Source organism: Folsomia candida, unplaced genomic scaffold, assembly GCF_002217175.1.
Source record: "Folsomia candida strain VU population unplaced genomic scaffold, ASM221717v1 Fcan01_Sc001, whole genome shotgun sequence".
NCBI lineage: Eukaryota > Metazoa > Arthropoda > Collembola > Entomobryomorpha > Isotomidae > Folsomia > Folsomia candida.
The window spans coordinates 6,273,158-6,287,330 of record NW_019091193.1 but is presented as its reverse complement, the minus strand read 5'-3'; the positions used below and the strand labels follow the sequence as shown (position 1 = coordinate 6,287,330).

At 37.6% G+C, this 14,173-nt stretch overlaps 5 protein-coding genes across 7 annotated transcripts; all 5 read right to left on the bottom strand.

Moving 5' to 3' along the window:
• Positions 1 to 13: 13 nt before the first annotated feature.
• On the bottom strand, positions 14 to 2,313 carry LOC118433916. Its single transcript, XM_035846407.1, has 4 exons — positions 2,121 to 2,313; positions 1,938 to 2,031; positions 1,830 to 1,870; positions 14 to 1,735 (listed from the first exon to the last, which is right to left on the bottom strand). The coding sequence occupies exons 1-4, from the start codon at positions 2,310 to 2,312 to the stop codon at positions 1,322 to 1,324; spliced, it is 741 nt and encodes a 246-aa protein (XP_035702300.1). The 5' UTR covers position 2,313; the 3' UTR covers positions 14 to 1,321.
• Positions 2,314 to 4,109: 1,796 nt separating this feature from the next.
• On the bottom strand, positions 4,110 to 6,446 carry LOC110842110. 2 transcript variants are annotated; one of them, XM_035846869.1, is made up of 5 exons: positions 6,269 to 6,446; positions 5,026 to 6,190; positions 4,715 to 4,930; positions 4,424 to 4,639; positions 4,110 to 4,328 (listed from the first exon to the last, which is right to left on the bottom strand). In XM_035846869.1, exons 2-5 carry the CDS (start codon positions 5,072 to 5,074, stop codon positions 4,264 to 4,266), a joined length of 546 nt encoding a protein of 181 aa, XP_035702762.1. In that variant the 5' UTR covers positions 5,075 to 6,190; positions 6,269 to 6,446; the 3' UTR covers positions 4,110 to 4,263. The 2 variants fall into 2 exon arrangements, with proteins under 2 accessions (XP_035702762.1, XP_021943515.2); XM_022087823.2 differs by having other exon boundaries at positions 5,026 to 6,196; positions 6,269 to 6,444.
• A 1,250-nt stretch (positions 6,447 to 7,696) lies between these two features.
• On the bottom strand, positions 7,697 to 9,373 carry LOC110842002 (acidic repeat-containing protein). 2 transcript variants are annotated; one of them, XM_022087706.2, is made up of 3 exons: positions 9,257 to 9,373; positions 8,850 to 9,192; positions 7,697 to 7,982 (listed from the first exon to the last, which is right to left on the bottom strand). In XM_022087706.2, exons 1-2 carry the CDS (start codon positions 9,311 to 9,313, stop codon positions 8,851 to 8,853), a joined length of 399 nt encoding a protein of 132 aa, XP_021943398.1. In that variant the 5' UTR covers positions 9,314 to 9,373; the 3' UTR covers positions 7,697 to 7,982; position 8,850. The 2 variants fall into 2 exon arrangements, with proteins under 2 accessions (XP_021943398.1, XP_035702620.1); XM_035846727.1 differs by lacking the exon at positions 7,697 to 7,982 and having other exon boundaries at positions 8,738 to 9,192.
• Positions 9,374 to 10,755: 1,382 nt separating this feature from the next.
• On the bottom strand, positions 10,756 to 11,781 carry LOC110863463 (S-antigen protein). The gene is made up of 2 exons (XM_022112779.2): positions 11,657 to 11,781; positions 10,756 to 11,579 (listed from the first exon to the last, which is right to left on the bottom strand). Exons 1-2 carry the CDS (start codon positions 11,720 to 11,722, stop codon positions 10,833 to 10,835), a joined length of 813 nt encoding a protein of 270 aa, XP_021968471.1. The 5' UTR covers positions 11,723 to 11,781; the 3' UTR covers positions 10,756 to 10,832.
• A 25-nt stretch (positions 11,782 to 11,806) lies between these two features.
• Positions 11,807 to 14,173, bottom strand: LOC110861732. The gene is made up of 2 exons (XM_022110890.2): positions 13,987 to 14,173; positions 11,807 to 13,905 (listed from the first exon to the last, which is right to left on the bottom strand). Exons 1-2 carry the CDS (start codon positions 14,003 to 14,005, stop codon positions 12,320 to 12,322), a joined length of 1,605 nt encoding a protein of 534 aa, XP_021966582.2. The 5' UTR covers positions 14,006 to 14,173; the 3' UTR covers positions 11,807 to 12,319.

Below are 14,173 nucleotides of genomic sequence, written 5' to 3'. Positions count from 1 at the left end.
TATGATATTTTATTCCGCACAATAATCTTGATTTAATGCATATTTATAATATGTAGCTAAAGCTAGTGTGAACTAACAGACTAAATTTTTCGCTGGAATTAAAATCATGCTATTTAATCATGCCATTTAATCCAAAGCATCCTATCCATTTTGGTAAAGAACAAAGTTAAATCAAAGAAGGAGAAATGAACTTGAAATCGCGATTATTAAAAAGTGTCAATCTTACGATGATGGGCGTTTGCATATGTATGTAGCATCAATCGGTTCCGAAGGTTCCGTAGCACAAAACGATTCCGTAGTAATTCCAGTTAGAAATCGTAAAATTCGTCTCTAAAATGTTAAATAGCATCGACTTAATTCCGTTTCAGAGAATTGATATATATTTAAAAGTAGGTTCAGCAGGGTCGAATAATAAAAAAAACATTGGATCAAACAACAATTAGGCCGTATTGACCCGACAGTGGGCAAATTTACCCCTGAGGACGAAATCTAGAATGCTAATTTATACATATGGGAAACACTTCTCCTTGTACCAGACCCACTTTAGAGTATGTAATTGTTAAATACTTTTCACTCAAACAAGAAGCCGGATTGACGACATTAGTCCTACGCTTAACATTGGCATTCCAAAAAGTTGCAACGTTGATGCTAAAGCTAACTACATAAATCTAACAATCGTGACAAAGGTCATTATTTAGACACATTTCAAAACTTTGCGTATTAATATGTATGCATTTATTAATTGAGATTATGAATTCTAGTACATAGATATGTACATACATATGTTAACAGGTCCCCAGTGACGCCGTACATTGTACTTACTACCCAAATAGGTCAGCTTTCAAATGTGCTTTTGCTACATATGTATTTGTTGCGTTACAATTATATTATTTTTTAAATCTGACTTTGATAATCCTTATTCCCTACTTTTTCATACTGCATTTTTCATACTCCGTAAAATGAGGCGTAATTATCTAACATACATCTCTATGGAATTATCTAACATAAGTATAATGTAAGTATATTTATAATATACACACATATGCAACCCTGCATTACATCAAAAGCCAAGCCACAATCATAGCAGGTACATAAATTTTTCGTGCAATTTAAGGATTGGATTTTTAGCTGATTTTTTCCTGTTGCAAAGAGCAGCGTTAAGCACTAACATGCTAAAATAAGCTGTTTTTACCATGCAATCTGATATTCTTAATCCATTTATCAAGATAATTAGGATTAGTATTTGCTATCTGAACAAAATTGGCATTAATTTCTAGCACTACCCTGTTTTAAGCTTTCGCAGTTGAAATTCCAAGAAACTCTAGTGCATCTCAATTTCATCAGAGTTCAGATTAACCAAATTTTGCATGCGTATTCCACCATCATTCATTCTAAAATCTACAATTGCAGGTGTTGCAGATTCCACAGAAGGTTGCGATCTTAATGTGCAAAATGGTTTGCAATGTCTCTGATCCGTTCGCTTGTCTCCAATCCAGAACACCACGCCTGGTGCGTATGCAATATAAACGGAGAAGATCGTGACCCAAACTTTGCAAAAGGTCGCGTTACTGTCAACTTGTTCCTTTATTTCTTGCAGCTCTGGACTCATTTCTGCCACTTGATACCCCGACATCACGAATCCAAAAGGTACCCAAAACATTGCCATCAGAATCGCGTAAATGAACATGAATCGAATCCGTTTCAATCTGTCAGACAGTGTCCAATTCCCAGTGACCTAAATACCGTAAAAGTTGCATGATTTCATTGTACCAACATTGCGACATTTAATATCGCAATTGGCCAAGCAATAAAGAAAATACTTGTCTTACTCTCTTCAGAAACATCAACTTTTGCCAATTTCTGTAGATCACTGTAACACAAAAAATATATGTACTGCGTCTAAACCCTCAACCAGCGAAGTTTTTATTTCTAGTTACACTCCATCAGACAAAATAGGAATCCAACATGGAAGATTACTGCTCTCACAGACTCCACCGATATTCCGAGAATGACGTTGCCAAAAAGAGGTACCTTGACATAAAGAATTTTGCAATAAAGCTAGAAATCCGGTTCAATTTCACCCAGGTAAATACAAATGTCAAGCATCTTGCACAACTCACCTTGACACATTTGTCCACCTCAGGTCCATCACCGTTGGAGAAAACCGTATCAAACAGAGAATGGATCGCTCCCACCCCGGAGATTAGCCAACAGGTGAGAATCTTTCGTAACATGATATGACCGTTGTTGAATCGGGGTCCCAGCAGGCTGCACGTCTCATGCACGATGGACAGGACTTGAAGTGGATACATGTTGATGATCCAGTCTAGAAAAAGTCAAGAATTTTCATTTGCTTGAATTCTTTGGTCAACTTGACACTTTTTTACGCAACGCAATCATGTCAAGTGGGGTGTGGGGTAAGAAATGGGGAAAGTGATTAGTTTACTTCGCAGAAAGTGGAGCGATGGGCACAGCCAAGCCGAACAATTGGAGAGAAACCTTTCTCCATGTCCGAAATTGAAGAGAACAAATCCAGATGCAAAGCAGGTGATGAAGGACCAGTTCGCAATTAATATGTTGACCGAGCTGAAAATTTGTAATGAACGGATTACATTGAGGTGATTACATGGCTGTAATTGAATGCCAATTTCATACATTGTTAAGAAACATAATTTATTAAACGCTCGAAAGGCGTACACATATCTATGTTTGAAAATATACAGAAATATGGTCACTGGTCAATAATAAGTTTTTCAGCAATTGTGAAAAAATGCACAACTAGTGCTTAATAATTAAATGTATGAAGCATAATTTTAATTGTGTTTCTGTAGATGAGATTCAATACACGAAATACCTGAAATCTTGCATTACCCCGACTTTTCACAATCAACAAATTACTTTCTTACCTTGGTTTTTTGGTCAAAATCACAATTATGATAATTGCGCAATTAATCACCACTGACGTTGCACAAACCAGGACCATAAACTTTTGAAAAAATGATTCCATCTTTGCAGCAAAAAATATCTCAATTTTGACTTAAACGGGATTTTGCACCCCTTCGAACGCTCGCCTTTACTGGTCCACGACTTTCACTGATCTGTGAGACTCCAGAGATTCGGAAGGGAAGAAAGTGGGCGAAAGTTAAGCAGGTGAGGTTTCTCTACGAATTTTACCTTCTTTCGACATGAAATACCTGTTCTCATAATGTCAGAGCATCACTTCTTTTCAGTAAATAGCAGATATAGAACCTTTCACCTTAAATATGTGTTTTAAGGTGAAAGGTTCCAAGTAAATATATGTTTTGTGTTCATCCCATGTGTAAAAGCATTCTTCGAGACGTAACCATTACGAAAGGGTGAAAATTACTTTAAAGAGAAAGTTTGCATCAACCAATAGACGAAATTGGTGTAATTCCATATCACTACTTTGAAGAGTTATTTTTGAGATAACTTTTATGTAAAGTTAAACGTAGTTAAGTTTTAAAAACCTAATTATGCATGATCCATTATATAAAAGGTAAGGTTCCAAACATCCAATTAACCTTACGTAGGTGATTATGTACTTAAGTTAGAAGTAAAGCGTATTATTTGGGTTTCGTTTCCTGACCAATTTCTAAATTCCAATAATCTGAGAAATGACAATACTTACTATTTTTAAATGTGTCAAACTTTCTCTGACGACGTGACGATGTAATGTGTGTATGTTCGTGAAGTATTCTTCATTTGACGTACATACATACTTACATATGGCATATACACATAAGTAAATACAAATAAATAAATGTCCCATGCTGAACATAAAATGTCGCTTCTTTACATACAATTTCTTCAGTAGAAGAAATTGAATTGCAACGAATTCTGGGTGAAAACGAAATTGTACATTTCCGATGAAACAAGAATCATAAATATGACAATTATTGTTTCACAAAAAAAACAATTATTGATGGGTAGCTACGATCTATTGAATGTCGCTCATCTTGCAACTATTACCCAAGAATCTACTAATCCTAGGAATTTTCTCCATGTTCGCATATGTACATTTGTAGTTGTGAGCATTAATTTTTCAGACGTAATTTACACTTGCATGGCTTATTTTAATTTTTCGGGTTAAGTAGTTTATTTCATTATACGCACGCACTCCTTTTCTTTGAGTACTTCCGTACTTACAAAATATGTAGCAAATCATGAAAATTTATATTTCATCCAAAATAGATAATGAAGCCAAATAGATACAGCATATGTACTACAACGACTGGTCTTTCCTCAAGTGCATCTTCTTGACGCTTCCCGTTCACAATAAATGATGACATTGTTTAAGCCAGTCTTATCTATTGTCCAAACATACTTATGATTATGATAAATAGGTTAAATTATCATAAATACGATTAATTAAGTATCAAATAATTATATCCCATTTTTTCACCTCTGCTAAAATCGTCAACCTGCGTCCTCAGCCCTACCAGAGCATATCCTGATCGGCACACTTGCGCCGCTAGCTTGATCAGTGGCCAGCGTCCTGTCATAAAACTGGCATAATTATTCTCATGCCGTCCATCACTGCAGATGAGTCGTACTCCTGCCGTCGATCCAAGATCTTCCGCATTATTTGAGAGGATTTCCTCATAAAAGACTTGAATACCTGGAAAACAGACGGACAAAATTAACACATCAGAACATCACATTTATACCGAATTTGTATAAATTTGTTGGCAACCGATTGGGTAGGTTTCATCCGGGCAGCTAGTCCATCCCTTTGAGTTCCATGGGATCTGGTTTGAGGTAGCGCTGCTAACTTGGGTCGTGTCATCTGTGCAGAGAAATTTTATCCCGGAAATGAACATGTCGTCCTGACCAGGACCGGAACCGTGGTATTCGTCTATTTGCAAGTTGTACGCCACGGCGGCATGTCCGCATGGACAAATATCCATTTCTGTTGATGCACGGATTAAAAATTCTCAATGGTGCCAATCCGTGGCAATACGTATTTCGGAAGGTTACTAATCTTAAGAAAAGCTTGCTGTTTACCCCCATAATTTCCAAATGCGTATGGGGCAGTACTATTAATGGAATACATTGTACATGTATTGGCTACTTGGTCGTCGTCATCTAATCTGTTTATCGAAAGAACACTTTCACCTTTAGAATTTCGTAGAAGCAAATTTAATTTATGAATATCATATTTGGTAAAACAAAATTAAAACTGTTGAAATTTTACCGTGTGGAACGTCTGACAATGTAAGGAGTGAATCCTCACAATGCTCATGAACTCGTTCTGGTATACTTAGATTAAATTGAAGTAGGAAAATTATAATTTGGGAAACAAATATTTTCGTGTAGTTTTGAAACATGCTTATTTATGTCAGAAATAGAGACGAATAGTTTTTATTTATTTAAATTAGATTAGTCATTTAATATTTTTAGGTATTTATATGTAACTGATTATTTGCGTAGGCAAATGAATGTTTTTAATTGGATAGCAACACGTGCGCCAAGAATGCGATATACAAATCGCATTTTGTATGCATGTACATATGACATACATACCTAATACACTGACTTGTTTGCGTTAGATATTTTAGCTACATGCTTACAAATTATTAGAATTGTTATTAAACTCGGCAAATGAGTTTAATAACAATTCGTCTTCGATGCAAAGTTCAAATCTTCTTGAACTTTGAATTATTGCTGCGTGGAATAGTTTACATCATAAAAATTTGTACTATATTTATTATGACTACAATGACTAAAATAATAAACGATTACAGCAGATACTTATACTTACATCCGTATGCGCTTACAATACGATTCACTTAATTCGCTCAACATTTTTACTCCAACTCTTCCAGGAATTCAATATGTAGATATGTACAAGCATTTAATATTCCAATTATAAAATTTAATTTTCTAAATCTTTCGAACTGTCTTTATTCTTATTATTGCGATGGATGAAATGGTCAAAATTGTGTGACATAAGGTTTTCGAGATTTTGTTGGAGAAACTCCAATTCTTCGTCACTCATACCTTCCCAAGTTTCCAAGAGGATGAGAGAGTCATCCAGAGGCGTCATTTGTGAAGGTGTTGATGTGTCGACAGGATCAGGATCCGGACTCCACCACTGATGATGATCCGTGTTGTCGGCTTCAGTAACGTTATCTGGCTCGGAGACTGTAGTATTGTTAGCAGGTTCGTGCTGTTGCTAATTCAAAGTTTAGTATACAGTGAAAATTCGAACTAAATCAAGAGATTACGTAGCAATAGATAAACTTACGGGACGCTTATAAATTAGGAGCGTAAACAAGAGAGACACCATTAAAGAGGTCGCAAATATGAAATAGCACTTCATTTCAAGAATATATTTCGGAACCCTCGGCTTCTAGATTGAGGAAAATTTGTAAGCATTAGTTCGTAGCCAGTGTTAAGATTAATCTGAATAACTGCATAATTTTGATGATTATCCAACCATCGATATACCTAACTCGTGGATGGATTATTATTCCTACGCATTTATGTGGAGATTTATTATCATGTCAGGAATCCTGAAGTGCATGCAGATGTACAACATACATACACATATAAATTCGCGTAATAGATTTTCGTTTACAAAAAATAAGTAATTGTTAGCAAAATTCACACCATCTGTGCGGCATCTACTTATTCGGTTTAAAAATTAAAATCATATAATAATAAGCGATTTGTCCACGTCGTAATTGTAAAAACGTTGGTTTGATCCATCTATCTATGTTTCATTTATGTATGCAAATACGTACTGACACTCGCGTACAATTAAATCCATTGAAGAATAAATTTACTTGAGGAATACATAATTTTTGCTAGGCTTCTAGTACATAAATAGTAAGTAAATATGTACATATTGCATCTGAAAGATTTCATTTTCTACCTGATCAATTATAGCACGTTTGGGTCCTCTGTACTTACATACATATTTCGAATTTCGAATATAAATGATGATTCTACATAAGAAATTGCAAGAATGTTTACAAAAATGTTAAAAACATACAGTTTCCGCTTAGGATTAGTACATTAAAATAAAATAAAATACAATAAGGGTATTGACGACGAGTTTGCATCATTAGAAAAAAACAAAGTTCCCCAAAAGTTTGGTTTAAAAATACATTTGCGTCTCCAAGGTGGTATTTAGTATTTTGTTCGTAAACTTATTGCTTTAACCTCCTAGTTACCAGTTATTTCTCGGGAATATTCCGTTGCGTACCAATTACACACATTTGTGTAACGATTTTTTATCACTTGACTACCAATCCATTTTTCGAAATATTACTTTGCCTACCAATTACACATATTTGTGTAGCAAAATTATTTCCATTAGCTACCAATTACACACGAGTTCGTTTTCCATTGCGTACCAGTTACACAAATGTGCGTAATTATATCGGGGATTTCAAAAATTCTGGTAGTCAACGGAAATCTATCAAGTTTTAAAATGCCGGACAACATAAAATTTCCAAAAAATATTTTGCTAGCCAAGAAAAATAATTTTGCTACACAAATGTGTGTAATTGGTAGGCAAGTAACATGTCGAAAAATAGTTTATGGTAGTCAAGTGATAAAAAATCGTTACACAAATGTGTGTAATTGGTAGCCAAGAGGTTAAATGTTATTACGATGCGAACATGCGAAGCGAACTGAATTCCTCAATAAAATTGGCATGAAATGAAAATGATGGTTCTTTATACTCTTTATTCAAGCTTTAAATACATAAACTTTTGGGGCAACATTTCCCAATTTTTAAGCATTTCTTCCGAACAAATATATAGCACGGAGAGCAAGATGACTACATAAAAATAAATTTAGCGGTTGGACTACATACAAATTTTACGAAATTAACGGCTTTATTATTTATAGATTACAAATTTTGCAGTGCTAACAAAATCATGCCACATTCCCGCTTGAAGAACCATTTTGCACTTCTTGCGGATAATCTCTATATTATAAGCTGGAAATGTCTGTCCAAGGAATTTGTCGTAAACGGAAGTGAAAGTGGAGAAAGTCAAGTTTCGAATGGCGCGAAAATTCAACTTTATATTCTTTATTTAAAAATATAAATTCCCCAGACAATCACTGTCTGACAACCACCTCCAGATAACCACTGTCTGACAACCACCCCCAGATAACCACTGTTTGACAACCACCTCCAGATAACCACTGTCTGACAACCACTGTCTGACAACCACTCTCTGACAACCACCCCCAGATAACCACTGTCTGACAACCACCCCCAGATAACCACTGTCTGACAACCACCTCCAGATAACCACTGTCTGACAACCACCCCCAGATAACCACTGTCTGACAACCACCTCCAGATCACCACTACAAATCTGTGAAGTGAGCACATATGTGCTCACTTCACAGATTTGTGCAATTGGTGACGAGACACAAAAGTGTGAAGTGATCACCTGTGTTCACTTCACAGTTTTTGGAAGTATTGACAAGACACAAATTGCAGTGCTCACCAGTGCACACTTTATCAATGAATTATCTGGGGGTGGTTATCATGGGTGGTTATCATGCTGTGTTATCTGGAAGTGGTTATCATGGTTGGTTATCTTGGGGTTGGTTATCATGGATAGTTATCGTGGGGGGTTATCTGGGAGTAGTTATCGTGGGGGTTATCTGGGGGTGGTTATCATGGGTAGTTATCGTGGGGGGTTGTCATGGGTGGTTATCTGGGGGTGGTTATCTGGGGGTAGTTATCGTGGGGGTTATCTGGGGGTGGTTATCATGGGTGACTTTATTTGTTTTCACTTCGGCTTCCGACATTCTTTTGCATCTGATAGTTCTCGCTCGCCCGGCGGGAGACGGGCTTATACGCTAGTCATTAATAATAATCAATGTAGACAAGTCTTCATCACTATCACTATCGTCGTCTACATGACTTTCTTCACTGTTAGGATCATCATCGTCGTTTTCGTCACTATTATCGTCACGTTTTTGTCGACTTTCATTTTCTTCTCCATAAACGTGGTGATCGTCCACACCCACGATGTCGTTCTCCGCATCATCATCGTTATCTAAATTTTCTTGAATCGTGGTTAGCTCCTGAGGACTTGAAGGCTCTAATGGTGAGGATGATGTTGATCTCTCCTTCAGGTTCCCGTTTTGATGGCCTCGGTTTCCATTAGGTCGCAAAACTCCATGGGATTCCCCATGATGCTGTAACAAAAGTAAATTTATGCAATGAATTTATAGAACTATTTATGAACAAAGTTCGACTAACTGGATATGAGGACGCTCCCACCACAAGAACAATAATTGTCAAAAAACAACGCCACATGTTTAGTGAAAAAAAATGATGGGTAAGGTCAGGCAGCAAATTATCCAGATTCCTAGTGCCAATGCCAAGTACGAGCTTGACATGATTATATAGTCGGGTTGGGATTCATTATTATGTTGATTAAAAGGATGTAGCACAAATTAACATAGCAATATGTAGGGAGCTAAAATTAGTAGTGTCGTGTTTTTTCTATGATAATGAAATTAAATAGTACCAACTGTGCATGACTAGTTAGAAGCAGACAAATGCATCATCAAAATGAATCATCGAAATCCGGTACAAGCACAATTCGGAGTTATTTGACTCGACCCCTGAATCACAGGAAGGAGACTAGGGAACGATCGTCATACCTGAATTTGTCAAAAACATGTGTAAAAATTACACTTGACGCCACTACCCATGCCATAAATTAAGGTCATATACGAGTATGTACATATCTTTGAGCAATGAAGATTAATTAAGGTTTCGTTGGACATACTTATGTACTTTTACACCCTCATTTTAACAAAGTCGTAATATTTAATACATAGCGAGCCAGGATTAACCTCTTAATTTTGTGCAACTCCTTTCGCTACAACCGTGTCTCTTAAAGACACAATTCAAGTAAATGTTCTTGTCCTACACAATACTGGAGATTATCTACCAATATGTATCATAAATATATGCAGTTAAGAAACCTCCACTTCACATAATAATTATTTTTATGACTTTAAAAACATTTCAGATCTATACTAAAGCCACGTGAATGATTATGCTATTAATATACTGTTAAGATTGTCAATTTAATTTATGATTACTTTGTGTTGACACTATGATATCTTGGTTGATTAACTCAGGATTAGTTTGATATTGGATATAAGAAAACTACTCTCTGGGAGTATCTGTATAATGGTACACGGAATTTCAAAACCCGATAAAATTGAATTTTTGGTGTGGACTTGAATGAGTGAAAGCACTACTTTTTCCCTTTGTTGGGCACCTCTGAGTGGGTGTGACGGGCACAAATTTGGCCATGTGATCAAACTACTTGGGGATTCTTGTTCATTCATGGGACACTATAACACATTCAAAGGGCATCGAGATCCGTGAGTTGATAGTACACATCTCCCCACTTCACGATTATCAACCTTTGTTTGTAGGTTTTCGATCATTACTGTTATTGGAGTAAACATACATATGCATCACATATGTATTTATGCACGAAAGTAAAAAAAATCGGAATGCATGAGACTATGTTCTGCTATGTTAAGTGACGAGCAACTGTTTACATCGGGTAGGAAACGCTAAAGGAACTGACGACTACCATGTAAAATGGTTATAACGGAAGTATCAGTTAATGGTACATATATATGTTGTTAATAAATACATAGTTCTCTAAAAATCATGCCCGGAAGGTTCTAAAAATACCACGACACTATGAAAACAGAAATAAGTAAGTAATCTTCAACTAATCTGCATAATATTTATTTAGATAATTTGAAAAACAGAGAGGTGTTTAGGTTCATATAATTGGATTGCTTTATTTATCCTCGCTCGTATCATCGTCGTCGTCTTCGTCGCTATCGGCGTCACGCCTCTTTCTCTGTTCGTCGCCACCATTGTCGCCATCATCATCTCCGCCATCGTCGTTGCCATCGTCGTCCCCGCCATCGTCGTTCCCGTCGTCGTCCCCTCCATCGTCGTTCCCGTCGTCATTTCCTCCATCGTCGTTCCCGTCGTCGTCCCCTCCATCGTCGTTCCCGTCGTCATTTCCTCCATCGTCGTTCCCGTCGTCGTCCCCGCCATCGTCGTTACCATCGTCGTCCCCTCCATCGTCGTTCCCGTCGTCATTCCCCCCGTCGTCACCATCTTGATTCTGCTTATTGTTTCCCTTTCCTTTGCCTTTCCCATTATTAGCACGTCGTACGCGATCAAGTAACGCTGAGGGAATATCGTCGCCTCCTTCCAACTCTACAACTTCAGGTTCTTGGGCTGGAACTGATTCATCAACCGAGCTTGATTCCTCCGGCGCCGACGATGTAGGTGCATCAGGAACAGCGGAAGTGGGTGCATCGGGTGCTGACGAAGTGGGTGCGTCAGGTGCAGATGATGTAGGTGCGTCAGGAGCAGATGATGTAGGTGCGTCAGGAGCAGATGATGTAGGTGCGTCAGGTGCAGATGATGTGGGTGCGTCAGGAGCAGAGGAAGTTGGTGCGAAGGTTGTGGACTGTCGTTGCCATTGATGATGACCCCAACCCCATCCAAACGGCCGAGATCCTTCTCTGTGCTATGGATTACATTTCACATTTAGTTAATTCCCTATGCATATTACTATCATTCAATGATTTATGCAATTAAGCTTACAGGGCGTCCAGCCGACAGGGTAACAGTGACCATCAAAACGGCCGCAAATAAAAGACAGTGCCTCATTTTGTATGCTGATGGCTTCGAAAAACGTGAGTGAAGGTAGAAATGTTGAGTCAATTTAAAATGAGTAACCAACTTCGTTATATACGTTTTTCGACCAGGATTTTTTATTAGTTACATAAAATTGCATTGGGTCCTAATTATCATTACAATAAAAATCTGGTGTTTGATAACAAATTTTCACTGAAATACACTTGAATAATTACAAATTTGTATTGTGAATAAATCCGTCTTAATTGTGTGAACAGAAGTGACGCTCTCCATTTGTGATGAGTACGCACGCACGCTTATTTTTAATCTCTCCGTTAACTATTATGCATGCATATATTTATGTCCCATACAACTATCGGACTTCTATTAATATCATTTAAAAATAATAAATTCATATCTTAATTGCTCCAAGAATTAGTATTACTCGACCACTTATTCTCATGTACAAATTGTTTTTCATAAAAGTAATGCTGACAGTTTTTTCGCCAATGTTTTGGAGTTAATATCTATTACCACATGCTAAATATGTGAAATTGAAAATAGAAATGTATTTTAAATGTGTAACGGTATATATATCTGTATTTTGATGTCATCAATCCACCATTAATCTCAAACAACAGTCCAGTTACAAATCGCTCCAAAAGTATAGGGTTTCCACGACATTGGTTTAGTAGAATTTAAATAAGCCTGCACCCCAACACCCTTCGCATCCATATGGTTAAGAGTATCCACATAGCACAATATTACGTTGCTTCCTTTTCTTAATCCCGAATGCTCGCAGGTCCACACCAAACCTTTGGTTTGTTCCTTAAACGGTGTAAAAACCCCATCCACACTTAGGATAAGAACATATTGATTTCTGGAACGAATTGGAGAATGTTCGCAGGCAGCAGTAACGAGGAACTGGGTGGCGCAATTGGCATTAATGTGCTCTAATGGGGGCCGAATCGTGTCACCGGACAGACCAGTTTTCGCCATAGTTACAGGAAGAACTTGCAGAGCATTGCGCATTGTGCTATACTCTTCCCACGACATGACCTGTGGACAAAACTGGTATTTCTTATTCGTGGGAAAGTGATTTCTTCTAAAAATTTCCGCCGTTGCCGTGAAATATTTCGTGTTTAAACATTTAACGTACTGGTTGGATTTATCTAAATGACCAGCACCCCAACATGGATCGACTAAATGCCATCGCCCACTATCCAATTTGACCGCATTCCACGCATGGTTCGATTCATGTTTGGGAATTGGACTTCCCTCTGGTAACTCTTTATACCCGTATCCTTTTGCGTCCCCACTGATCACCTTGACCTGGAGGCCAGATAGTTCTCCAAGAGTCTGAAATAGTTCGGCGTACCCTTGACATACGGCGAGGCCGGTGACTATAGTTTCTTCAGGTGATTTTCGTTTTATGTTGCCTGAGAAAAAACTTTCTGTGTCATAACTAATGTTGTGATGAAGCCAGATAAAAATTGCACGAGCTTTGTCAATTCTTTTGAAAAAGGGTAGAGTTAGGTATTCAGCTAGGTCGCGAAGCAGGCGAACCTGGGAGCGAGGGAAAGTGGCTGCATGGGCGTCGATTGAGCTAAAATCACGACAAATTAGACATTTTTCGCCGGAGGGAGACAATTTCGGATAATTATTGTTGTTTAGGTCAGTGTCGGAATCGTCGTCGGAGACCGGCTTCTTTTGTGGTGGCGCTTTTTCTGGAGTGTATGCTAGTTTGGCGAGAACCGTTCTAATGCCCCCGAATCCGAAATGTATGTTATGATTACTTTGATGCGAGTTATGTTGCTCCTTTCTGCAATTTTCTTTCAATGTTGGACGCACAGCAGGTTCAACTGGTGGATTTGTTGAAGGAGCAGAATTGCATAAAGGTTTTGGAGGTATATTTTGAGGGGTGCGAGGTTTGTTTGGTACTTCGGGTGGAATTTTGCTTCCCGATATTCTGTTTGATAGCGACTCTGGTTTTTTCGGTACCGGTGGTTTTCTTGGTAGCTCGGAATTATGTCTCACAGCCGGTTTAGACGGTACTAATGGTAATGCTTGCATTGGCTTCTGTGCTCTAAAAATTGGTGGAGGTGGTCGTGGAGGTTTTTGTACGTCGTCCATTATTACGTTCTCGTATTTAGGTTTGTAAGTTTCCGAAACTGTTTCCCTCCACCACTCCATTTCGGAGGAATTACGCAAGTAGGCTGCAATTTTATAGTTCTAGTGAGTAAGCTCGGTTTTAATAAAAAAAAAATATTAATTTTGAAATATTTAATAGGCCTTACCAGAGTTCTGATTATACATGAACTTGAACGTTGTCCGGTTTAATATGTACTTTGCTTCAACAGGTGAACAACTTTTTTTGGCTGTTTGACATGATTTAAGTACTTTGGTATGATTTCAAACTATTCAGTTTCCCAGAAACTCGTATCTTATCACAAAGCTCAAGTTGGAGATTTATCGATCAATTTT

Excerpts from the sequence above, each read along its gene's own strand:
- LOC110842002 (XM_022087706.2), bottom strand. The coding sequence starts at position 9,313 with ATGTGGCGTTGTTTTTTGACAATTATTGTTCTTGTGGTGGGAGCGTCC. Across the intron at positions 9,193-9,256 it reads TGGGAGCGTCCTCATATCCA|CATCATGGGGAATCCCATGG; the intron begins GTTAGTCGAACT and ends CTTTTGTTACAG.
- LOC118433916 (XM_035846407.1), bottom strand. The coding sequence starts at position 2,312 with ATGTATCCACTTCAAGTCCTGTCCATCGTGCATGAGACGTGCAGCCTG. Across the intron at positions 1,871-1,937 it reads CCTATTTTGTCTGATGGAGT|TGATCTACAGAAATTGGCAA; the intron begins GTAACTAGAAAT and ends TTTGTGTTACAG. Across the intron at positions 1,736-1,829 it reads AGTTGATGTTTCTGAAGAGA|GTCACTGGGAATTGGACACT; the intron begins GTAAGACAAGTA and ends TACGGTATTTAG.
- LOC110842110 (XM_035846869.1), bottom strand. The coding sequence starts at position 5,074 with ATGTATTCCATTAATAGTACTGCCCCATACGCATTTGGAAATTATGGG. Across the intron at positions 4,931-5,025 it reads CGCATTTGGAAATTATGGGG|AAATGGATATTTGTCCATGC; the intron begins GTAAACAGCAAG and ends GTGCATCAACAG. Across the intron at positions 4,329-4,423 it reads GGTTGACGATTTTAGCAGAG|ATAAGACTGGCTTAAACAAT; the intron begins GTGAAAAAATGG and ends TTTGGACAATAG.
- LOC110863463 (XM_022112779.2), bottom strand. The coding sequence starts at position 11,722 with ATGAGGCACTGTCTTTTATTTGCGGCCGTTTTGATGGTCACTGTTACC. Across the intron at positions 11,580-11,656 it reads CCCTGTCGGCTGGACGCCCT|CACAGAGAAGGATCTCGGCC; the intron begins GTAAGCTTAATT and ends TGTAATCCATAG.